The sequence below is a fragment of the Ptiloglossa arizonensis genome, chromosome 10 (genome assembly GCF_051014685.1).
Source record: "Ptiloglossa arizonensis isolate GNS036 chromosome 10, iyPtiAriz1_principal, whole genome shotgun sequence".
Taxonomy (NCBI): domain Eukaryota; kingdom Metazoa; phylum Arthropoda; class Insecta; order Hymenoptera; family Colletidae; genus Ptiloglossa; species Ptiloglossa arizonensis.
Window position 1 is genome coordinate 16,410,422 of NC_135057.1, and position 25,860 is coordinate 16,436,281.

Genomic DNA, 25,860 nt, shown 5'->3' on the forward strand with positions numbered 1-25,860 from the left:
TACTTTATTGTTTACGACGAGGATTCAACAAATAAAATTGAAATATATATATATATATATATTTGCATCGACAATGCTTTTTGTCTCACGAATAAGTTTCGATAACGAAAGAAAGAAAATTTTGTTCTCAGTTTTTCAAGATCATTCCAAGGATATCTTGTATTTTTTTTTAACGTTAGATTTTTACTTCAGTATCACGAAAGTGCAAACAAAGAAGATAACTCCACTTACAGTACAGAACATGTTTACAAAATTTATATAAAATTAATTAGTATTTAGTTTCTGTTAGATATGTCGTTAGAGTTTCAAAGTTGTATGAAGTTGTAGTCGTCGATGATCTTGTATCTGCTTTCTCTGTAATGCACCAAGTCAGCCAAGAAACGCATGCTACTCTCGTTATGCAATTTTGTCAACACCGGAGGTAGAGGCGTTATTCCCGCAGTATTTGCAAGATCGTCGTAATAGACGTCCTGTTTGAATCCCATCAAGTGGTAGTGCCTCTTCTGAAGACCCTCTGTCGCACGTTTTTCCAATTCTTCTTTCTCGTCTTGTAGCATGTCCGCCTTGACAGGGAAGTCTCTTTTACCGTACCAGAATCTCAGAACAAACCGAACCTGCGATCAATAACTCGCATTAAATTTGTTTTTATGGAACAGTTTTATTACAAAATGAAGTCTCTTTTAATCGTACCTGTAAATCGAACATACTGAAAGCGCAAACATAAAACGGAATACCGATGAAAACTAGGGTGGGGTTTTCGATGGACACAAGGTGCTTCCATAACGGTGTTACCATATTCGAATCTACTTGCACACCACACTTTTTGTCCAAAAACGGAAAGCTGTAGTTGTATCCTACGATGAGAAGATTATTAAAGACATTTGGATATCGTTTAACGTGTAAAATTAATTGCAACTTGCCTGTACAATAAAAAACTACGTCTACGGGCTCGCTGGATCCATCATTGAAGAGAACAGTGTTTTCACGTAATTCTTTCACATCCGGTTTCTACGAATTTGAACACTATAAACGGTTAACCGTATCGTAAAATTTCTTTTCCCATCACTTACCTGAACGACGTTATCGGGGAAAACAGTATCTATAGGGTCCTTTGAATGATGACTCAAAAGTACACGCGTTGCTTTCTTAGATATGTCCAATGCCAAATCCATCCCTGTTGTTTGTAATGAAGAAATTGCAACATATTTATATACGCGGTGAGACACTCAACGATATCACTCCAAAAAATCTGTTTCTTTTGACATACGAAAAAATGTCCGAATAAGAAATTGCTTAATTTGTAAGGGTAAACGTTCTAATCGACAAATGATTCTTTTCAATATTTTTGAGATTTGAAAGTCATTGAAGAATTTTTAACCGGGACTGCATAGTTTGTTGATAAAAACTTATAACAATAAGAATAGATTCGAGTCGTTTTCAAGGTGTTTGTTAAAAAAAAAAAAATACGTTTTCAGGCAACACAGATTTTTCCTCCATACGTTTCTTTCCCGTGTGTAATAACGTACCGGAAGGACCTGCGCCGAGAACGACTACGGTTTTATCGACGAACACTTCAGGAGTTCTGTAATCGTGACTGTGCAATTGCTGGCCCTGAAAAGTGTTCCGGCCTTTCAGGTTTGGAACAGCGGGCTCGAAGTAATGACCATTGCATACCATAACCGCATCAAACGATTCGTTTGTGACAGTATTCTTCTGCAGATCTTTCACCTTGATCGACCACTTCCGGCCTTCCCCTTTTGTCGGCTCCACCAACTCGACGTTGTGAAGGAACTGCAAAATACACTCTTAGATATTCCTCACTCGGGAGGAAGGTAGCGTAATACGTTCTAAAAAACTTGTAAATACCCGTATATATTGGCGAAGATTGAAATGGTGGCAATACGTTTTCAAAAATTCGAGTATTTGCGTACGAGTCAAATAACTTTCGGGAAAATCGGGAACCGGGTAATCGGGATATCCCATCACTTCTTTCGGAAGATTTGTTCTGCGGAGCACAATTAATTTAATACGCTGATCAGAATAATAACCAGAGTACCATAGTTAAAATCGTGTATTGCACGTGTTACAATTGCAATAATGTACTGTACCTTAAATTCTTGTACATACTAGTGTGTATCGGTAAACCGTATCGGTCCAAACCAGTTTCTTCTATGTAAACCCATGTGCCTCCTACTTGGTCTGTTTTCTCGTAACAAACTACTTCGCAGTCGTATGTACCGAAAGTGCAATGTCGCAGGGCCGCGAGACCAGCAGATCCAGCACCGATCACAGCGATTTTCATGTTTCTGGGGAATTCGGTAGAACTGGCAAACTCACTTGAGCGAAAAATTGAAACGGTCTTGCTCTTTTTTCTCGTTCTTCCGATTCTATCGATCTCGTTCAATGTACGATACGGATCGTTTGAAAACTCTTGCACGTTTATCACTTATCGTATCGAAAAATGAATTTGTCTCGGAAAGAATCAAAGGTACGGCACCCTTCGACCAGTTATTCCAATACCTAATGCATAGTTACACGCGGTCGTGTTACAAATGAGAAAGGTGCAACGATTGAAAGTTGAGCGCGCGAACGTTTCTCCTTTTTTCTCGTATATGTATGTACACTTTCCTCACTATTGCCTAACTATCTCTCAGCGAATACCAAACGCGTATGGTTTTATCGATACGGCAACTATATATATAATATCGATACGCGTCACAATAACTGACACGTCGTGTTTCATATCTACGGAAAAGAACATGTCCTGATTGAATACAAACGATACAATGATGCGATGGAAACGGAACAATATTTTGGGAAAATTCGAATCGAGTTACTCACAAATTGGAAAAGTGAGAGATCGTACGTTTCGTTCGCCAGCGAAGTCGGTGTATTTCAGTCAGAGAAGAAATACGAACTGACTGATCGTAAAATAATCAGCGTGTGGAAAGTCGAAGTGTATCGTTCCGAAGAAGGCTACCACTGATAACAAGGCCGTCGTGTGTTCCATGCGTTTGTTATATAGGGTGTAAGTGAAGTGGGTATGTAAACATTGAAAACGTATTCTATCTTATCTTGAGAATGAAAAAGGTTATATAAACATAGATCCGGAAATTCTTTCTTTTCGAGATAAAAACAGTTTTTGTTTACTATGGAATTCGCCAAGAATGCCCTTCAGGTATAGAATTGGAAGTACTGTCTTTATTTTTAATATTGGAATCAGTATACGTCGTACGTTCTGCTGGAAACAGGCAATCACATATGGATCATACGGGATAAGTTCCAGTTTATTGTTCTCGATCGTTTCCTCTAGTACTTGTACCGATCGATAAATTGGCAGAAGAGATCGATTACGTAGCTTACATGTTTTCCCAATTTAAATCCTCTAGGTTTTTATTCACGGACATACAGCTCATTTATGATACTTTCGTTCCTGTTGTACAAATTTTTTAGAATCGTGTTACTGCATACACCCTGTATACGAGAAACGCATATAAAATTCTTATTTCAGGAAGTGGTGGGATAGTAAACAACCTTGAGACTTATTTGAAAGTTTCCCGAAGTAGTAAAATGAATGTAGTGAATGAATTTTTAATTACTACCAAATATTCCGCTTTCTCACAGTTATACCTTTAATTGTTTTAAAAATACTTTTCCAATTTGTTTCTTCGATTAATTTTCTCGGTAATTGTTTGCAATAGTGTCGATCTCACCAATTTTAAACGTCCTTGAAATATGGGCAATAGTATGTTCCGGTATAAGCAATAATTGTCGCTCATTTATAGTTTTCAAGAGATGATTATCAGAAATCTTGAGTCATAGCCGGAATTCCCGCCTTTATGAGCACGAGATGCGACTCACGGGAATATCGAGTTGCCTGCTATTAGGGGTGCTTTAAATAGAAGTAACACAAAGCGTTCACACATTCTTACACAGCGATGTATAAAATAGGTGTAAGGCTCTTATCATTTTCGTGTCGTTTTCAACGTTATCAATCCGGACTAGAATAAAATTTCAGCGCTCCAACGTCTAGGAATTAGAACTAAATATACCGACAATCCGTTCACACAATCTGAAATACCGACCATGTGAAACATCTCATTTAAATGATAAATTGCTCCAAAATCACTGATATTTTACGAGGTCGATGTTTTAGAATGCGTGACATCAACTTTTGTCAGATGAAATCTCGTCTACTCTGTATCTCGTTTGTGGTCTGAGAAATAGCAGCGAAAATAAGAACGATTTCGGTACAAACTTAGACGTTTTACCGTAGATGGCGTTACTTGTACTAGATTATTACTTTTTTAGAGTAGTAATTTGGTCTGGTCACCGTTAGATGGCAGCTATATCAATGTTGGAGATTGACTTTCGTCTGGGTGAACTTAACAGTAAATAAATAAAATCAGAATAGAGTAATTTATCATCCGTGTAACAAATTGTCCTTGATAATGTATCTGTCGATGCGGATCATAAAATTAATTCCATTTGACTCTTTTTATACGAACTCAAAGTACAAGCTTTAGGCAGAGTTTTCATTATTGACCAGTTATTTTTCAAATTAACATATAATTATAAATTAAAAATTACTTCGTAACAAAAATAGTAACCATTTTATTAAAACAACGTACTTATAAATTTATACAACTGATTCTTTAACACGTTGAGTAACGCGTGGGGTATCAGTAAGCTACGTTCTACCTTCCGCTCAATTCATTTCGATAATTTTGTGTAATAAATACTATCATCGAAGATTCAAATATCGCGTATAGTGAAGTTTTCATTAATAATACATTTCATTTTCCTCATTATATGTACATGTCAAAATGACCAAATACGGTACGATTAAATTCATCAACTATGACTTTAACGAAGCATATCAAATTTCACGGGTTGCACAACTACTTCCTCTTTAATTTAGTGCTCGTGGATCATCAATTCTGCCAAAAGATACGCGTGATCACGATGGAACAATATATTGTATCTCCATAGTTTGCGACGATAAGATAGCCGCTACTTTATTCGACGTGTACACTCGTGTCGAGTTCAAAAGTATCCGGAGAGATCAGAAACGTTGGTCACAACTTATCGCGAGCTTTGAACGAACCCACCTCTGATTTATTTCTATCGAATATTTTTAATTACTCAAAACTCCTTGGAAAATAAAAAAAAATCTTCGATCTTTAATTTATTTTGTAATCGAATCGAAGATAAGGGCGCAAGATGAATACAGTTTGTTGCAAAAGTTTTTATTAGCGATTTGTGTTATTGATATTTCTTTTGAACGAAATTATATACTTCTTGGTAAAGGTTACTCGATATCGGCTAGAAAAACTTGTAATAGTCCAATTAAAAAAAAACAAATGACCAATTTACAAATTACAAAATACGGGAGTTCCGTGTAATAGGAGATGACAAATATGGCAAAATAAATGTTCACGATGATTTCCTGGAAACTTCCTACAGTTCAGGAGCGTACGTTCCGCGGTGTGTAACCCTCTACCCTTTTTCCTCCCCTCCTCTCTGCGGTCGAAAGGGTGGCAAGTGTTCTGCGCCTGCCCCTCGTTATGCGCATGTATATATATATACATATATGTATTCGTATGCAGCCAAAGGGGCATTACACCACCGCGTTCCTGGAACTTATCGATCGGGTCGTAAGCTGAGCTTTCTTTGGTTAAGCCTGACGTCACAGGTGGTCGCTGATTGGTGGAATTCAACTGTGGACCGTCGTCATTGGTCGGCGAGCCGGTATAAACGGTGCTTTCACAGTAACCTGTTCCAGTTGTGTTGTTATCCACTCACAGTACACTTGGTAAGTATGTTTCTCTCAGTTTGGTATTATTTTCCTTCGTTTCTTCCATTATTCGTTTCCGTCATTGTCTTTTCCGTTTTGCGATTACCAAGAATTTCTCGTTAATACATTTGTCCCCTTCACAGAAACGTAGACCCGTAATATGTTTCTTATCCAGACTTTGTCGGTAAACATTGTTCGAATTTTCGATATTCCCTTTTCAAAATCTTCGTCGTCGAGTGGTTTCCACAAGTTGTGCTACGTCGAGCGAGCGCGCTCGATCGTTGACAAATTATACCGTTCGAACAATACGTTTCGAGAATCTTCTTTTATCGTGCACGAATAAATATTCCATATTCCATGCCGTTAACGAAAAAATCGAATATCTGTTAACTGTTCGAACACGCGAGCGCTTCCGCCAAACCTATATCGCGTATAAACCTATACCAGCTCGCATAATAAATAAGCCGTGATTCAAAGGGCATTTGCGTGCTCTACTATCCTTGCCATTAATGTGTTTGGTGCGAATTAAAATTTCAACGTGTCCAGTGTATTATTTGACCGATACGACCGACGCAGTCCGTTGCTGCAATGCATATGCGCGAATAGTGGAACTCGGCTACATCGATTCGTCACACCTGCACTTTTCGCGGTTACCGCAGTTTACGTCAATTAGGGTGTAATGTCGCGAAAGCTTTCCGATCGTTTAAAATTCACACGTGGAAGAACAATTTATACGGGCCTGACGATATTTACAAGAATTGAGTAAAATGAATGTGAAATGATGAATTGAAAAGGTAACGGGGGTGCTGAAATAAGTCGCGTTACAAATTGGAGGAAGAAGACCGTCTCGAAAGGATTTCCGTTAAAAGAAAACAATTGTAGGTGAAATTAAATCGTTCCCGATCGATTCTTTTCGCGTTTTAAAAGCTGTTCGAAACGTTACAGGGGGACACGTTCCATCCACAGTAGGTATAGCTATCGCGTTCGCGTCAAGGATAATCAATATTGTACTCGCACCTTTCCAACGGCTGTATTCTCGTGCGCAAGGATATTGCAAGAACTCCGCCTTTTCAAGGCATTCTAGGAATAGTTAGAAAGGAAGATACGATACTCTTTGCGTGCAATATTGTTTCGCGAGACTCCGTTTTTTTCGTAAGCACGTAAGGATCTAATTCTTTTGAAACGAAATATTTTCCAAGTTGTAAACATTTCTATTTCGTGCACGATGAGTAAGGATCGTTCGAGTGTGCCACTTTACGTTTCATTTTAGTTTCAAACTGGAATACGGTTATTTCACGGTACAAATAATAACGATAAATGCAACTGTGCAGGTGGACGATCGAAGTTTGCGATCGAGTCCATTGTTCGCGACCATAGACTTGGCACAAGAAGTTGCGCGAACATGTACGCCATTTTCACTGCGGGAAAATCGATGGCACGAGTGTGGACAGAATTAAACTTTGTAGTGGAAGTTGATTGCCGAAGGTTACGACAAGCAATCCCCGATGTTTACAATTTCAATCTTTATCTTGTAACGGTGAGAGATCGCATCGTTCTTTTACGAAAAAGAATACCTCTTTCGATTATGTAAAACAACGAAAACGTATCATATTTTACACAATCGTGCAATTTATATATTACGTGTAACATTTCGGTAATAAAGACTATCGATTCGAGTTAAGCTCTTCAGCTCAGCGTTTAGATAAACGAAGATAAAAGCTGTTGGCTCCCGATGGAAACAAAACCGTACGTTGACGAATATTCTCCACGTCGTGAGAGCGACGCAAAGTCGAAATTCGTTTCGGCGCGAATAAATAATCGAAAAGTGAGCGGAACCACGTTCGTGTGAAACCGTACCGGACTTTGTCCCGGTCTCCTTAGGCAATGATGTTCCACGCAAGTTTTACTTCGGGATCGAGCAAACGGCCATGACTGTTCTTTGACCCACGGATAAAAGTTAAAAAAACGTTCGCGTCTTCCGCGTTGAAGCACCAATTACTTGCAACGATTTTTCATTTTAACAAAAATAGTCGATAACATGTTACAAATACATAGGTAAGTCTCTGCAGAGCACCTGCGATGCGTGACGCGATTGAGTGCCGTTCGAGGCACGAAAAAGAAAAGGGTGGAACACGTAGTGTCCATAAAATATAAACGTCAATATTCAGATACTTACCGATCGTATTTCATCCGGAATCAATGATTCGCTTAAGAACAGCTCTTATTCCGATTGATCGATTAAACCCGTATCAATCATTGGATAAGATAACACAAGTTGGATGTGCGTCTTGCTGGCCATTCTCCAATATTTTTTTACGCGTTCTATTTTTGTGACCGTGGTCGTATCTAAGTTCGGCTGCCCACGCGTATGCGCCATGAAACGTCAGAGACAGCAGTGTAACGGTGGCGGTGTCGCATCGCGTGTTCGCAATTACATAAAAATCAGCGTGGGAAAAAACTCGTTGTATATTATACGTTTATGAGGCACTCGTTGCGATAATCGACCCAGGCTGAATAATTCGACCGAATTACAACGCTCGCGAGGCAGCCTTGTTTCGCGATAATCTTCGTGTTTGTACCCCGATAACGTTCAATTAACGACCGTTCGTTGACGCAGCTCAGGATCGTTGAGCTTAGATCGAGTTATTTTTCTCAAAAATTTAACAAAATGTTTGTTCCTAAAAAATGGTTCGATGATTGCTACTCTTATCCTCCATTTTTCTCGTCGAGTCTTTCTTAGACTTTGCTCGTGCAGCCAAGGTAAAAAATGTTCGAATTTAATCTTTCTCTTTCTCCGTTCTCTTTTGCAGAAGAATAGTATGTATAAAGTACTTCACAATCAAGACATCAAACACGAGTGTTCGCGGTCGGGGGGACTGCATGCGTATCCTGATCATTTCAGGGAACCTAAAAAGCTCTACCTTTAAATCAACCGTCTGCTAGATGATCATCTAAAGGTTCCTGTCCTCCGGTAGGACGCTGTATATAGTGTACATATCGCTTTTCTAACGAAGGATCTCGCTCAGATAATCCGAGAAAGCTCGAAGGATCGTACACAGTCACGCGGGGATTTAAACGAGTCAAGAAACACGAAAGTTTGCACAATAATCCCCCGCACGCGTGCGACGCACGCACCAACCTAGAAGCACGGTGTATCAAGCAAGAGCAACGTAAACGAAAGGGAAGAAAATGAGCACGAAGACGCAGGCTGACTTCCCCTCTTGGATGAAGTTCCTCACCGCGGGCACCTCGGCCTGCATCGCTGATTTAGCGACATTTCCGTTGGACACGGCAAAAGTCAGAATGCAGGTAAACACATTATCATTTTAAGTATGTGACGATATTATAAAAATTTCTCCAATTGTTAATCCGTACGATGTAGTTTCTGAACCAAGTTTCTACTCTTGCAAACTGACAGGTCTGTTGAGTATTCCCGATGAAATTTCCTTTTCTGTTCAATAAATTTATGAAACAATTTGTCGACGATTTATAGATCGCCGGGGAAAGCCGTCCTCTCCTGGTCGCGTCGGCGGACGGCTCCATGCTCGCAATGAGAAATACACAGCTAGGATTCTGGCGGACAGTAGGGAACATCGTCAAACTCGAGGGAACAAGGTACGTCGTTCACGATCCTAACGTAATTTAAGAGAAATAAGGGGTAGGTAAAACTATGCAGATACAATTGTACATAAACCGTTGCATACGGTAGTTCCGATTCGGATCAATAATACCGCGGGCAACTTTTTTTTTATGCCCGCTCGATGATTCAATTTAAATTCCGTGCTGGCCAATCCATACGGCTGTTTCTCGTAGTAACTGTAATCGCAATTAAACCACAATTAACTCTCTCTGAAGCAGCTTTTGGTAGTCCGTTAACATCGGTGATTTCTCCAATTTCTGTCGTTCGGAGCCGTGATGTTCGATAACAGTATCGATTTCGTTGTTCGCTAACTGTGCACTCGGATCGATCGACGCCTTCGTCGTTGTCGTGCTCTAAAAAAAAAACTATTTATATCCGTACGTATTGCGCGACACTCGGTTACACGATACGTTAACGTTCGTTTTATTGTACCTGGTCGAAACAATTGTACAAAATAAAGCAAATTGTCGTTTCACGTTTACTAACGACGAGTTCGATTTATTAGAGTCGTTCGTTTCATTTGGACCATCCACAACGACAGAAGGCGATCGATTGGCATAATCACGGTAATGGAATCGCGATTTAGAAGTCCGATAAATCGTTGACGCACCGACAACTAATTTATTTTGACCAACGCTTATATTGGATTTACTTTTTTTTCTTTCTCGGCTTCGGTTCAATCTACGCGTCGAGTGCTATCGATTGTTCATCGAATAATTTACCACCGACAGTGGGATCAAGTTTAATACGTATCGATATCGGTTAGATTCGTTAAAATCAAATTGTACGTATTCGTCGAAACAAATGTTTCATTTCTTTGCATAGCAATACGCACTTGCGGAAACGAACGTAACGTATAGATGTTTCTTAGTTTCTATTGTGTACATTTTAACGGAGACACGACCGATGTTTACATTTCAAGCAGTGACGACCACCGGTCACAAATAGCGCGTATAGCAGAAATAATAAAAATAAAGTAAAATTATTCGATCCCATCGCTTGTTATCGTATAATTTAATATCGTACAAGTGGACAATTTTTGCCGAAACGAACGAACACGTCTATAGCACTCCCCGTGGTTTACTTTATTGTTTGTTTTCTCTCTCTCTCTCGCACACGCGCGAGGTGTCTTTCGAATTTCCAAACAATATCGACAGTGAACGGTACGATTCGTCTTTACCCAAGTAACTGTTAGTAATCGTTATTAAACACGAAAAAAAAATTCTATTTTAATATTCGAATTTGAATGCAAGGAAAGACACCTCGCGACTACTCGAAGAACTGTCTTCCCCTCCAAAAAGCGTCTATTTCCATTTGATTCTTATTTTCTCTGTTTACATTATCTTTGCTAAGCTACGGTTTATTTCTTTTTTTTTTTTGTTTACAATTACCGAAGCGGTGTATTCTTTGGTTGTGCTTCCGCCGCGAATACGATATGTCATAACAGTGTCCAGCTCTCTCGGCCTAAGCTCTCTCCCAGTTAACTCAAATTGGCTCTCGGGCCATTCTTTTTTCTCTCGTACTCCTCTAATATTTCAGAGAGGCACTATTGGTTTCCCTTCGTGTATCTGACACGTAGGGAGAGATACCTAGCTTCTATTTAGACAAAAAAAAACGAACAGATAAATAAGAATAGAAGAAGTAATCTTTTGAATACTGGAGGAAAAAGGGAGAGAGAGACATCGATGACCGAGCACCGGTAAAGTCAATTTAAACGAAAGGGAGCAAATTAGAGAGGGAAACAGAGAGAGAAAAAAATCGAAAAGAATCTTAAAAAAAAAAAAAAAATGTACCCTGGGATACGTTTGAGGGTAAATTGTGAGGGCGGTGAGCTTGAGCGAGGGTGGTTACAGGAGCCTGTACGGAGGTCTGTCCGCGGGACTCCAGAGACAGATGTGTTTCGCCAGCATACGGTTGGGCCTCTACGACACGGTGAAGTCATACTACGCTGGAATCATCGACGGTACATCCAACAAACTCCTAACTTTTTGATTACGTAATCCTTACGATATAACCGGGTAAAGACACGCGCGCGACGCGCTACACACGTCGTCTCTCTGTGTTACACGAATGAGTATACGGACACGCGTAAGTAACAGCTGGTGGTCCAATAATCCACCAACACACACCGGCAACTACGTGGTGTCTCTTGACACGGAGGAAGCTCCTTTTCCGAGCTACCTCGTCGAGCTGTCTTCGCGCGAATCGGAACACAACGTCCCGGACGCGTGACGTTGTTTCGTTTACCGTTTCTTTTTTTGTTACCTCCTTAATCGAATACCAGCCTCGTTTCCTTGGTCGCCGTTTAAACGGTCGTTTCCACGATCGAGAATCGAGTATGTTGTAAGGAAGCGGAAGAAGGCGGGAGGAGGATGATCGCTATCCGAAGAACCAAGAGTTTCTATACACTCTCCTCCTGCGAATTGGACAAGACGTGAGATCGTTGTAACTTTGTGTACTCACCTATATTGCGTACGCTCGGAAACCGATAATTTCGTGTATCGGCGAGGAATATCTTCTTTTTTATTTTTCCTTCTTTTTTTTCTAATTTCTAATATCTAGAATCGATTTTACGAGAAACGAGTCTCCTGTTCGCCATAATTTCTGGGGATTGGAAACAATTCTTTAGAGAATATACGGTTTGTTCGTTATTAATGAAATTTTCGAGTGCATCTTTTCTAAATGTCAACAAGTTTTTTCGTTTTCGTTAATATAATTTAAATCGTTACTACTTCTTAACAATGAATGCTCTGTTAGAACTGCTATGTGTTAACGATAACCGCGAATATACTTTAACCGTGAAAATATTTAGAAGCTAAACGATCGTACCGTGGATTTCGAATTTCGTTCTGATTCTTGGTGCTGCATGATCTAAACGTTTCTGTTCGTGTCTGATCGATAGAATTGTAATTGACTGTCTCGGCGGGTGACGTTTTTCTTTCGTATACTCGTATCAAATGTTCCGTCGCAAAAATCGTGTGAATCGATGCCACAAGGAACCCTCGATCAACGAAGAGTCACCTTTCCGGTCGTTGGAATATTTTGGAAGTACTTGCGCGATTAGACATTCGTTCCGTAAAAAATACTTTATTCGACGAGGAATCGAATATACGCTTCGATCGTTGTTTATACTTTATCCGGATCGTTTCTCGTTGATCTCGGGTACGTCCTTCGGCTACTCGAGGATTTCGGTACATGGTTCGTACCGACGCAATGTACTCTGTCGTGGTAGCGTCGCGAGAAATTCGCTTAAAAGCTTCGACATGTACGCGTCTTGACGTTACCTTTAGAGGTAACATTGATTGTAATCAGTAAGCTTAATAAACGTGATTAACCGCGCAGAGCGCGATCTGTTCTCCCACCCCGTATCCCTGTTTACGATTTAAGAGAACAAGACGAACGTATTTCGCGAATAGATGGGCTCGCTACGACGGTGGTTTTCACCGTTGACTTTTGTCTTGTCAGGTAATAACAGGAGCGGGTCAATGAATTTTTCCGCGCGATTGGCCGCTGGAATCACAACGGGCGCCATGGCGGTGCTTTTAGCTCAACCGACCGATGTCGTCAAGGTTCGCCTACAGGCTGGAAATAATGGACGATCATCGGTGAGATACAGCTCGACTCTGCAGGCTTATAAGAGTATCGCTACCAAAGAAGGGATACAGGGCCTTTGGAAAGGTATATGGTTACATTGCACAACTATTTGCATGATGAAACACGTCGTTGCTCGGAGCAAAAGCGTCCAAAGATCCCCCACAAATTACTGGCTTCTGCGGACTTTGGTCGTACCGCAACAACCCGCCCATGTTAACTCGTTCTCCATTATCCGATGTTATTCCGTTCGTCCTTATTCTCTCCCCTCAACCCCGTCCCCCTCTCCGTTCTCTTCAAATAGCTAGAAAGTACAGTGCACAACTTGGAAGGTATATTACCGCATTGGAATTCGAACAACAGATTTCAAGTTCTTTTGATCGGTCAATCGACATCGTTTCTCCTATAGTTACTTCCGCTGAGTTTCAATTCTCCATCGAGGAAAATGTTCCGTATTTCTATAAGAACAGAACAGAGTGTAACGTTTTCTTTCATTTAGGGACCGTTCCTAATATCTCAAGAAACGTGATCGTGAATGTGTCGGAGGTCGTCTGCTACGATATCATCAAAGATACGATCCTAAAGTCTGGTTATCTCAACGACGGGGTCCCTTGTTACTTAACGTCCGCTGCGGTGGCAGGATTGTTCACTACCCTGGCAGCGAGTCCCGTAGACGTGGTAAAGACGCGTTACATGAACAGCGCTCCCGGCGAGTACACCGGCATCAAGGATTGCGTTGTTCGTATGCTAACGAAGGAAGGGCTACCCGCATTTTACAAAGGCTTCGTGCCGAGCTTCACGCGACTGGTGTCCTGGAACATCGTTCTTTGGATAGCCTACGAGGAGATCAATAAATACTATGCGAGGAAGATGAACGTCAAGAAGTGAATCCAAGCGCAGCGAACGTGTCCCTAACAGTCGACTGACACGCACATTGGTCGATTCGCGCATACATACTGTGTTTTAAATCAACCACAACTTCTTCGTCATCTGTATTTCAATGGTGTTACTTAAGGATGGGAGAATGCTCGTGTTAATATTTAGATTTCGTCGTTACGAATAGAACCTTGCCTGCCGTCGTTCGCATGACCTTTACGATATTTGTACTACTAACGTAAGTTTAAACAGTGTGTAATTATATCGATTACTTGAGCATTATACTTGCTTTCGAACGATTATTGCATTTGATCGGGGTTGTCGACGAACCCGATGACATTTAACGATATCTTATATGCAGTCTAAATAAGATCGTGCTTTTACATATCTTCAACGTATAACGCGCGCAACGATTATTCGTAAAATTCTTGCCTATGCACATGTGTGAAGCGTGTAAACCTTTTTGTAGAGGAGCTAGCGGCTGCTTGATAGTGAAATCGCACGCATAAAACTAGATTTAGACTTTTTTTCTCTTTAAGATATTACCAAACTTTAGTACAAGAGAATTTAAGCGCAAATATCTTTCGTTAATCGTATCAGGTAGTTTTGTTGCAAACGACGGCAGACCAATTCTCCCATTCGTCGTGTATTGTATTTTCACTTTCTTTTACGTAGCTTTAAACGCACGTGCACTTGACAACGCGAAAATATCGAATCAAAATCGAAGTAATTATTTAGAAAAGAGGGGGAGGCAAGGTCTCACTGATTTCAATGATTTTTGAATGTATTTTAGAAATCGACATTTTAAACAACTTCTATCTATACGTATAACCGCTGCTCGGCCCTAGTATCCGAGATTTTTGCAAAAAATTATTGCTATTCCTGCGGCAGATGTCGCCTATAGTTATGTCTGTGGGAGCATAAACATTGGATCACAGAATGTCTGCAGTTTCGATAAACACATCGAGACGGTCGACAATGGACGCGTATAACGAATATACTTAAAATCTCAGTTTGGGAATAAAAAAATTAGGCTGAATCTATCGTACCAGTAACAATAATTTTTTGCGAAAATTTCGGAAACTAAGGATAAGCGGCGTTTATATACATAGGAAAAAGTTATTCAAAATGTTGGTGTCTACAACATATTCAAAAATCATTGAAATCGGTGAAACAGTTTCCCCTTTATAAATAATTACCGACCGGCAAAATTATTTCAAGGTAGAATACAATTGTATTCGATCGGTTTTCAATTATCGACTGAAGGGAAACAAGGAAGACGTCTCTTCTTCCATTTAAGGCATATTTCGTCTATTCACAGAGTGCACGTACGATCGAGGAAATTTGAGAAATCTCTCAATATTCCATAATGAAACATTTCGGCTACGTAAGATTCGCTTTAGAGATAACACTATAGTAGGATAATAGAAAGAGAAACAGTTTCCCAGTGGGTAGCTATATATACACATAAAAATAAAAAAAATCGCGCGCATTACAAAACGCCAGACAGACAATAAGGTTCCCAAGAATTTATTTCGACATCTTCGCGGGGTTCCGTCGACAAGTGGTAGATACGTATCGTGTTACAATGATTTACGTTTCTCTACACTCTGATTAAATTCTTCGAGACACTGTGCCCATGAGCCAGCGAGAACCCTTTGCCGTTTATGATTGTAATTGTTTCTTAAATTACGCGAAAATGTCGGGAATGATTATTTGTCACGATCATTGCTAAACATCAACACGGGCGAATATTTCACAGTCTCTCGTTTCGGGTCAATTAATATTGTACGGGGCACAATTTTTATCAAATTTCGATTGACGACTTGTAGCCTGTTTTTTAAAGCTATGTTTACCATCTATTGATGTACGTTTCACATTAAAAAGCAATTTTTATCTTATTCTTTTGATTGTGTCGTCTTTTGTTCAATTCACACTTGCACGATCATTGTTCGTTAACAACGAACTTTAGTCTCTTACTTTCTCGTATCGTTTAGAAAAGCATCGTTCAATAGTTGTCATCTCGTTCATCATAAAATACATAACTGTAGCACGATTACCGAACAGTATTAGTTGATATTGTTGTATCTGACGTTGATCGACATTCGGTACACTACTTTATTGCTGTATTTAGTACGATCCTCGTAGATGGAGTTCTCTTTAACTCGGTGTAAATTTGACTGTCTCGATGTTGCAACAGATATTTTCATCGAGAAACGTTTTCTTATCAATTTCTGATTAATTTTAGTGCGATACTTAATGTTTCTTTTTAAACACTTAAAGCTACATTCCCACGAGTACGACATGTATGTGGCGTAGAATACAATTGAAGTATTTACGAGTTAATACAGACCACGGAATTCTAAAATTTGATTAAAAACTCAATATTTAAGACTCTCAAAAATGTTATCGATATGAATTTTTTCATATAAATGAATCTTCTTCGTTGGTAGGAAGTTAAAAGAAAGTTACTTCCAAAAGGTAACGCGTCATACAGATGGTTCAAGTGGAAACGTGGCTTAAACCGTAGGTATTCGTTTCGAACGATATAATTTCAAGAACGTATAATACGGCGGAATGAGATTAATCGAGTACTCTAGAACTGAACACCGTGGTACCTACTTAATGTAAACAAATACATTTCAACATATTTAGCGGTAGGACGTAGGTCGAACTATCTTTTGTCGTGTTTTCGAAAAAGCATACATACGTCGATCGAAAGATTCCTACCGCAAATTTAAGTTTACACATTTTTTAGCCCCAGAGAAAGTCTCGATCGTTCCAGCCGCTGCGATTCAACGATTCAATTTTCTTGTCTAGATCGTTGTTGTATAACATAAAAAAAAATGATTCAGCGTTGTACTATGTTCCACCCTCTTTTTATTTTATACGCTTTCAATTTGATTCTTCACGCGCCCTATTCCATTGATGAAACTTTGATTTTGTTCACCAATCCCTCTGCTGTCGAGATTTGAATTTTAGCAATTCCGAATTGTACCACAAGCACCACTAATTACGTGCATAACTTGTAGAAGTTTGTATTAAAGGTGAGCAGCGTAGTATACGAGCGAATTTGGCAAACTTTGTTGAGTTGGGTGGTCTGTGCATTATCGATCTCATGGAAGACCGAATCAATTAATTTAAACAAGAGTTAACTATAGTACGAGTGATACAACTACACTTCAATTCTATAATCGATTATGATTTCTAAAAACACGAGGAAGGGTTTAAGATGCTTGTACAATCGTGTTCGATATAATATCGCATGTACGCAATGCAAACAATGATGTACGGAGAAGGAAAACGAATTTTATTCTCTAGGAAATGTCTTATATTTGATTGTTTGTGTCATGTAATTTTAAATCGGGGAAGTTTAACACTTTCGCACGTTAGCCTCGCATTTAAATAATTTTGGGACTTTTACTTTTACTTTAGGATAAGAAATAGTAGTCGTTTAGACAATTTTTTATTGTTTTTGTCGTTTAATTTCAAACACGCAAATTCGCCTAATTAAAAGAAATTATAAAACATCAATTCGCGTGTAATCCGGATTCGTTGCGAACGAAGTTCTCAAATTTTGGTTTCAGGTTAGCGTTTACATTGTTCACCGCTTAAATTTTTTGCACGTATGAGATGCTCAAGTTTAATAGAAGTCCAATTTTCTATAACGGCAAGAAACGCGGTTCATTTTCGAGGTGTATACAAACAGAGCTCCGGTTCCAAGTAGGATGTATTTCCGTAGGTATAGCTTAACATTTGTTACGAGTTTTAAATAAAAATTCTTCAAAGTGTACAGAACATTCATTGTACTTTTATTTTTCGGGACCAAAACCTGTACGATCTTCCGATCGATGTTACAAGAAAGTGTCGAATGACCTTGGGAGAACGAATTTAGCGTGGACAATAACGTCCCCGTGGCGTTCGCCAAGATACAGTCTTTTTAAGTTTCGAAATCAGACTCGTCGGATTCGCAGCTGGACGAAATGTCATCCTCCATACACCCTGACTCCTCGGGAATGCCTTCTCCCATAGGGATCCTAAAACGGGAAGAAAAGACCATTAACCAATGTTAAGGTATTAACACTATGAACAAATTAGTACCACTTCCCAATACAAAAGCATGGTTAACATTTAAAAGATCTTTGCATAACATGCTGTTAGTGTATCATTTGTCATTACCAAAATGTTAATTTTGCAAGACTTTGACTTGTTTTACCAAATTTTTACTAGACAGTATGTGTTATCGTTTAGTGATTTTCCCAAAAAAGTTTATCATAAAAATGTTTATTTTTAATATCATGCTTATCGTTGCGAAAACAAAAAGATTATTGCAAAGATTTCATTGGCTTTGCATTAAATTGTTTACTTAATCATTTGCTACGGAATCCCAGCGATATGGTGCACCGCGGGTCTGTCCTGAATGCATTTCGGAATCTTTTTGGATTTCTGAAATACGCATTTCCGCGGACAGCAGGCTTCCACTAACAGGGACCTGCGTTCAATGACACGTTGATCGATAAATGTTTAATGTCAAGGGATGACTTGTAACGACAGTGTAACGTTTGTAGGTGAAAAGTAAGGTGCGAAACTATATTCTATAAGATTCCTCGTTCATCGAACTGTCTGTAAACCTGTAGTTCTAAAACTTGCGTCTTAAAATAGAAGTTCATTAATTTCTCCCCGACTAATGATTTTTACTTCCCACAATAACTCGCGTTCTAGTGGCTGAATATCGTTTGCAATTGAATATCGCTGCTTGGCCGATAATTTTGATAATATTTAAAAGATTAATTGCACGTTGTGTAACATTTCATTAGAATAGAAGGAGTTTCATTTTACATAATGTTACGTTGCAACGTACTTGTCAATGCTCCAATCGTCACCGCACTGGTTCATCATCGACAAAGCCTGGCAGAAATCTTGTCCGATCGCCTTTAAGTGTTGCGTGTCCAGATGTAAACCGGCCAATGCTCCTTGATCGCATCCGCAGAAACTGCTCTCCATCGTGTAGCTTCTACGCAAATTGAAGGGAGCAAAGCGTCAGAGCGGAAGAAAGTTGTAATCATTGTCGGGTAAAACCACGCTCGAAACGAACGCGTCATCGATCGCGAGATTGTTTCTCAAGACCACAAAGTACCTGAGAACACCTAGCTGCCTCCATATGGCTACCCTTGCGGTGGACTCCTTGTTCCTCTCGACCTTGAAGGAGCATAGTGGCAACGCGAACGCCGGGGATATCCTTTGCATTAGGTGTGGCAACATCTGAAACACAGACGCGTTTTACCACAAAACTTTAAGGCGCGCGATTATCGTTCTTTGCACGATTCTCGCAAGAATTTCGGAAGAACGTACAACCTCCGTAACATTACAAATTCTTCCGTCGAAAAATGAAATTGCGACAATCGGAGATCACACGAACAACGTTAGCAGCAATTTTACAGTAATCTAAAATTATGAGAAAGCAATGGTCCCGTCTTGTTCCAAAAGGATCCATTGCGACGCATTAACGAATTCTATACGATCCTTCAAATATTTTTCTTATAGAAATTTAAAAGTAGAGCATCGAATTAATACTCGATCCCGTTTACTATAAATCATAGAGACTTGAATCAGTTCGCGAGGAAACTTCCCTCGTGAGAACCGCTCGATCATAAATTGACTTCGATAGATCGCGCTAGATTACCGTTTGTAGCGACATACCCATTGGCGGTACGTGTAACGCGCACGATCTAAAAATAATACCTAGCCGATCCTCTTTCGTCCCTTACCAAATACTGCACCGGCTGGTCCGGTTTCGCCCTGTCCGCGGCGCTCCAAGAACCCGACCTTGAGCAACCAAAGAGAAACACGTTCTTCCTCCGTGAATGGCCGTGATAGTCGACGAAAACATGGGGAGGTCTTTGTAGCACCCTGGTACAGTACTCCATCAGGCCCTTCGTGTGGTAGATGACTGGATGGAGCACCTGCTTCGGGTTACTCCATCGTCTGTTCAGGTCCTCGTTCGTTAGTCCGTAACGATTACTGTAATTGATCGAATACGTATGCATATACTCTTAGCAGCGAAAAAGGAAAAACTGTTGCTAAAATTATTTATTTATATTATAGGTATCGGATAGGAAAATTACAATATACCAGAGATCTCTTTCTACGGCGCGTAATACCGCGAAATTAATTTCTCGGAAGCACAGTTTTAGAATTCCCTGTCGGTTTGCACGTTGTCGATGCTGCACGTTGAAGCGTGTGTCGCTCGCCAGTTGCACCGAGAAGGAGAAAGGCCTTGTCAGAGATCGTCTTCATTTAAGGATTCAGCCGCGGTTAGAAGGACGTTTCCGGCGGCCGGAAGTCGGTCCGGAGGAAGTGACGCCTCCGCGTCGCGCATAGCTAATGGTGGGGTACCGTGGACCCCTAGCAATAGCCGAGACCGCCACTTCGTTTCTACCTGTCGTTTTGACATTGTTTCAAGATGTACAAGCTGCCCGATACTTGGAATACCAACTACGCCCTATCGATTTTGCTAGGATTATTTCAAACACTTCTTACGTTAATTGGCCGATCACGATCTTATCGAGTCGACGGATGTGTCGCGAGCAATTCCAACGAAAATTTAATTTTTCAACGTACCATGGTGCAACGAACAGTACGAAAACGATGCTGCATCCATACGTCAGCGTTGAACTTTTCCGTATATCGACAGTAATTTGTTTCGCGTTCCGTTATCTCGGTGTTTTCAAAACCGAAGAAAATATCGCCGTAGAAGAAGCGGCTCGAGATAAAATTAATTATCGGTCACCGGTCACGGAAAGGAGAAGTCGCTCACCGTGGGATTAACAATCGTTACACGCGTAACCATGGACAGGAATCGCCGATCGTTCATCCGATCGAGACATCGGCCACGTAATACAAACATTAGCAATTTGACGCCTCGTAATCGCTTCCGGTCTTTAAGGTAGTCCAGACGCGCGTGACACGTCCAAGATAGCGACGTAACGATCGGTATCTCGCGTCCAAGCAGATGGTGGGGAATAATAAGAATAATGGTCGTGCAATGACGATGCACCTGCGAATGATGCACGCGTAGAAACGTTCCGTCGTCGCGGACGTTCACCGGTGAACACTCGCAGATACCATCGAAAAAGACGAGTCATTGGGTATAATAGATTTCGTCCGGCCGAGTATAAGAGCGACCAGCGAAAAAACTGACGAGAAATGCTCACCCTGGATGCGTGGTAAAACGAAATCGTCTCCACGGACTGACGAACAATGCAACGTTTTGCTGGTAAAGGCTGATTCACCACTATTCGCTGCCTGCTATAAAAACATTCTACGATGGCTTTTGAACGAATCTAATTCGTATTGTCCTCATAATCGCTATACGTTGATTTTGTTCGTCGTTTATTATTAGAATCAAATTTTGTCCATCTCTGAGAGACCATGTGAAATGGCAGTTGTCTCAAATTTCCATATGTTCACAATCGGACGCTAATAACCGGTTACGGAAATTTTCATTCTTCGATATGCTGGTCGGTTGTTCGACCGATAGTGTAAATACTCGTGGCAATCGACCGTAAATCGACCTCTTTAACATCGTAAAAAAATCAATGTTCGATACAGAACTGTAACGCTTCGCGAAACCGTGGTTACCTTTACCTCTATTTCAAGAAGCGAACCTTCGTTACAGGTTCTCGACGTACCGCTAAAAAGTTGATACGAGGAGAAGAAACACGGCAATTATCGGAATTCTTCCTGCTAGCGAGAGTTCTTCTCCATAATGATCGCAAAACTGATATTCCTTTACTAAAGGTAGTTCAATTTTAGTTGGAAACGGATTACAATTAACAACAGAGAGTTTCTGCGATTCTGTTAGAGTCGAGCCACCGGTATTGACCGCTCTTAGTAGATTTTGTTCCGTTACTTCTGAATGTTCCTTTCAAATGAGTTGTAACTTATTTTGAATTCTGTTTTCGTTCGGTTAATATAGCAGAGCGTGTTAATATAGTACAATCGTGAAAACGTAGTAGTCGTTTCGAGACCAATACTAAGTAGAATAATTTTCAAACACCCAATTTGCTCACTTATGCCTGTGTGAATATTATATAGTAAATCGTTCACCACAGAACTTGTACGTTTACAAGAAAATGTACAGAGAAAATTACAGTGTGTACACAGAATTATGCATCTTGTAAAGGAATCTTAATTTGCACATTCAACGAATTAAAACTTAAAAGTGACCAACACTGGTATCGCGAAGTGAGCATTGTTCGTAAGTATCGATTAAACAAACCGTTGGATATCGTTGTAACGAAATGCAACTGAAAAACGAAGACGCGGACGTCACGATTGTATTTGAGAACGACAATGAAGCGATTGTACGACGAACTTCTTTGCTGTTTTATTGGCCACCCGATGTAATGGGCAACATCAGTCTGTTCGTGCCAGCAGCGCGATGTCAATGACTTGAACGGAGGAGCCTTGACCGCGAACTTCTCTCACCTCTTGAGAGATCCTGTACAAATTACACTTAACCGACCGCTCTCGTCTCGGAATTGCTCTGTGAGATTTTCAAAGGTACCGCCGCAGTTTGTACGCACGAGTGGTAAAAATCCGGTGAATTATTTGGTCGCTCGTTGGATTACGATTAACGAGCGTCGATCGAGTCGACTTATCGTCATAATTTAATCGGTCGTAAATCACGCTCGAAACCGCGTCCGTTCCAACTTTATTGTCATTTTCATCCTTTGTCGCTCGTTACTCTCTTCCCCGGAGTGCTCCAAACGTTGAAGAACGTGCGCATCCTAGGAGGATGGTACTGCATTGCATTCCCGATGAGCCAGAATGCAGCTGCGGTCGCGGATCACATCGAAAGTGGTTGTATACGCGCTTTCTTGGTTTCACTCTCGACAGTCGGCGATTATCGTTCCGCAGAAAGAGTCGGAAAGTGCGCAAATTGCAGAAATTCTCCAACGATCGCGAATACTCCGAACATTGGCCAGATCTATTTCAGATATTCGAACTTCTACGCTATCGTATTCAATGCGAATAAAATCCACTATCGCATATTTCGTTCATTATTGCGTTTCGTATTTGTCGATGCTTTCTTGCAAAAACGAGTTTCACAAATATTAATTCCTTCCTAGATATTTCTTGCCCTTGGTAACAAACAATTTAATACCTAGAGAATTACAAAAACTTGTACGGTGAATTGAAAAGGTATTGGCTCGGTCGACAGTGAGATTCTTCAAATTCAAGCGGAATCGAAGGATACACGATATGGCGAGAAATCATTAATCCCTTCGCGCATAATTTTCGGTAATTAGTCTCCTAACTATTTCGATAGTAGATTGGTAGCTGGTTCGTACTGTTCCACAGAAAACGCAGCCTATTAAATCGCGACATTTCTGAGGAACGAAGTATTGGAAAGACGGAGAAGAGTGAACGCGAAGAAAAATTTGCGGGTCGTTCTTGCAATCGTAAAGCGAAATCCTTGGGCACCTTGGGAACGCTCATTTCTTCGCGGTCGTCTTCCACGTATCACGCATTTCTTCCGTGAACTTTACTACCAACACGGTCCGTTCGACTCTATCTTTTGTTTCATTTTTTCATGCCCAGCGGCGTTTTCTTCGAGGTTATCTCGGGGTTCGATCGTGTGAACTTCATTCTCTGAACCCTTTTTCACCTCTGCCGGCGTCTCCCTCTTACGATGTCTGAACCCGACAAGATATCTATTTCCTGCGTCACCGAAATATGACCGTAACTAATTGTAAGAGAAAACTCGCGACCTCCGTGACTTTCGATCACTGGATATAGCTCAAACGTTGCCCGACAAATTTTCTATTTATAATACATCGCATGAAAAAAGTATACAGCTTGTTTTCTATAATCGTGATAAGTGTAGCATTTTTAACACGTTTCCACAATACCAGAAATTTGAGGCGAATCGGATCTCCGCGACACGTATACGACATTCTTGGGCCCCAGATTGTGCCCCGCAGTAAACTGTACGCCCGGGAGACGTGATTCCAAGTTAAGCGATTCAGAACTGTTCTCGAAAGATTTCATACCGTATAATTCCTTCTGTCGATTTCGGCAAGACGCGTATTACAATGTTTCCCTGAAACGCTAACGAAGTGGTACACGGTAACGTTGGAATTCATGGAGCATCGGACACGCGAGTCATCGCGAGCGTTAAATTTGTCGCGATATATCGGCTTTTAAACGTGCAAATTACCCCGATGCACCTTCATGTAGCTCCCGCGGTTATCTCGAATGTCCCTCGCGCGTATCAGTAGGCCGGTTTTAAGCTCCGTACGTCGTTCCTCGAGCGCGCGGCAACAAGAACACGGCGACAGGAGCATGCGAGTATCTTTATAGCGTCAGCGATAGGAAAGGGCCGAGTGACATTCGTTCTGGATCGTGGCCGGCTGAAGGGCTAACCGCGCATTAGAATACTCGTGACCAGTCCCGATTTGCATTCCTTCGCGAAACCAAGGCCTTGCCAGGGGCCCGCTTTTTACGGACGCCCGGTGAAGAGGGTGAGCGGAATTCATTCGCCGGCTCTTCTACGCCCTGGAACGACCGTTTCTTCTAGCCTCGTCCGACAAGAGCAGCCCTTGCGATCCGTTCCTTAGGGAACGAAACGAGGAATGTATCTCCGAGGAGGCTTTTTACTATAATCCATTCGTCGCGGAGAACGTTGGGGACCCGCGGGCCTCGTAAAATTTGCGTTTTCACAAGCGCGACGTTTGCGAACGCGAGTAGAAACCGGCCGAAACGACAGATCCCGTCGGACGTTAGATACGCAGTTTCCTGTAAATCATTTACTTTGACGAGGAAAAGAATGTACCGTAAAAAGCGAATAACGGTGTTTCTCGATTCGGGAACGTTAACCATCAAGAACGAACGACTAGGAAATTGCTAGATCTCCGTCGATGGAGGGACGTACGGCGATTTTATGCCGACGTCATCCGTGTTCCGTCATCGAAAACAAAGTTGCCTCGACCGTGACCGCCTATGCAATATTTTCGATCACACAGCACGGAATATTCTCCCCCCCCCCCCCCCCCCTACAGCCACAGAGCCAACCGAATAAATCGTGAGATTTAATTTCAGATTTCCGTTGCCAAACGAATGTCCCAGCACGAGCCGGGAATAGATTTCGCGCCTATCCGGATTGAGATTTAATTTAGAGGCCTGACCGTCTAGGCCGTGCCATAGGCATAGTTCCCTGGAATTCTTCTAGGTAACTTCGTGCAATACCAAGAAACTATATAATACAACGAGTCAAAGAGAAGAACGGAATTGGATCTTGAAATAGAATTAAAAAGAAGCAAAAAAATTATAGGACTCCTAACGAAGCGAACCTTTGACAGGCTGCCTCTAAGATGGGCCAAATTGATAGCTTCTAACCGAGACCTACAGAACCGCGTGACTCGAAGCTCGAGTTATTGATGAACCTCTGTTCGACTTTTCAATTCATTAGATTTCCAGTCTAAAAATGAGATAAACGAAGAAACTCTTAAACACTTGAACACTGCAAAAGGCACGACGCTTTAAGCGTTAGTTAACAATATCAAAAAGTGGTACTCCGAAAAGCTGCAGACCTCACCGCTCTCTCTCCTTTAACAACATAAGACATAAGATCGGAGTTCACGGATATAAATGAATTCTACGCAATGAACGAGGAATGTTAATTCAAGAGTTTCTCATCGAGTCTATCACAGAACTTTACCACCGACAGCTAATTGTTCGCAGCGCTGAAACACAGCTCGGAGGAACCTATTTAGCAACCACCTTTGAATCCGCCGAAAAAAAAAAGAAAAAATCGTCGTCCACTAGAATCCCTCGGTAGGCTATAAATCTAGCCGCAAAGCGAAACTCCTCCCTTAATTATAATATTATAACGATGGTCGGAGTCTCGTTTCGACCCTGTAACCACAAGCAGCACACCAGAGGTTCACGG

General features: G+C 41.0%; 3 protein-coding genes across 8 annotated transcripts in view; 1 reads left to right on the forward strand and 2 right to left on the reverse strand.

Annotated features, from left to right (window-relative positions):
• Positions 1–9: 9 nt before the first annotated feature.
• LOC143152001 (uncharacterized) lies at positions 10–2,972 on the reverse strand. Of its 2 annotated transcripts, none has more exons than XM_076321600.1 (8): positions 2,842–2,972; positions 2,109–2,306; positions 1,867–2,005; positions 1,527–1,791; positions 1,071–1,174; positions 921–1,008; positions 691–854; positions 10–614 (listed from the first exon to the last, which is right to left on the reverse strand). In XM_076321600.1, the coding sequence occupies exons 2-8, from the start codon at positions 2,300–2,302 to the stop codon at positions 306–308; spliced, it is 1,263 nt and encodes a 420-aa protein (XP_076177715.1). In that variant the 5' UTR covers positions 2,303–2,306; positions 2,842–2,972; the 3' UTR covers positions 10–305. The 2 variants fall into 2 exon arrangements, with proteins under 2 accessions (XP_076177715.1, XP_076177714.1); XM_076321599.1 differs by having other exon boundaries at positions 11–614; positions 2,109–2,745; positions 2,842–2,969.
• Positions 2,973–5,779: 2,807 nt separating this feature from the next.
• On the forward strand, positions 5,780–18,588 carry LOC143152273 (dicarboxylate carrier UCP2). The gene is made up of 6 exons (XM_076322203.1): positions 5,780–5,815; positions 8,608–9,106; positions 9,291–9,412; positions 11,291–11,400; positions 12,903–13,115; positions 13,528–18,588. Exons 2-6 carry the CDS (start codon positions 8,987–8,989, stop codon positions 13,914–13,916), a joined length of 954 nt encoding a protein of 317 aa, XP_076178318.1. The 5' UTR covers positions 5,780–5,815; positions 8,608–8,986; the 3' UTR covers positions 13,917–18,588.
• The window catches only part of LOC143152271 (cytosolic carboxypeptidase 1), a 29,938-nt gene continuing 21,771 nt past the window's right edge, over positions 17,694–25,860 (reverse strand). For 4 of the 5 annotated variants that reach the window (XM_076322199.1, XM_076322195.1, XM_076322197.1 and 1 more), the window contains 5 exons: positions 19,673–19,925; positions 19,042–19,166; positions 18,766–18,918; positions 18,271–18,396; positions 17,694–17,941 (listed from right to left, as the gene is read on the reverse strand). In XM_076322199.1, coding sequence (XP_076178314.1) covers positions 18,282–18,396; positions 18,766–18,918; positions 19,042–19,166; positions 19,673–19,925 — 646 coding nt within the window. In that variant the 3' untranslated portion in view covers positions 17,694–17,941; positions 18,271–18,281. The remainder of the gene's footprint in view (positions 17,942–18,270; positions 18,397–18,765; positions 18,919–19,041; positions 19,167–19,672; positions 19,926–25,860) is intronic. The other variant, XM_076322198.1, reaches the window with a different exon arrangement.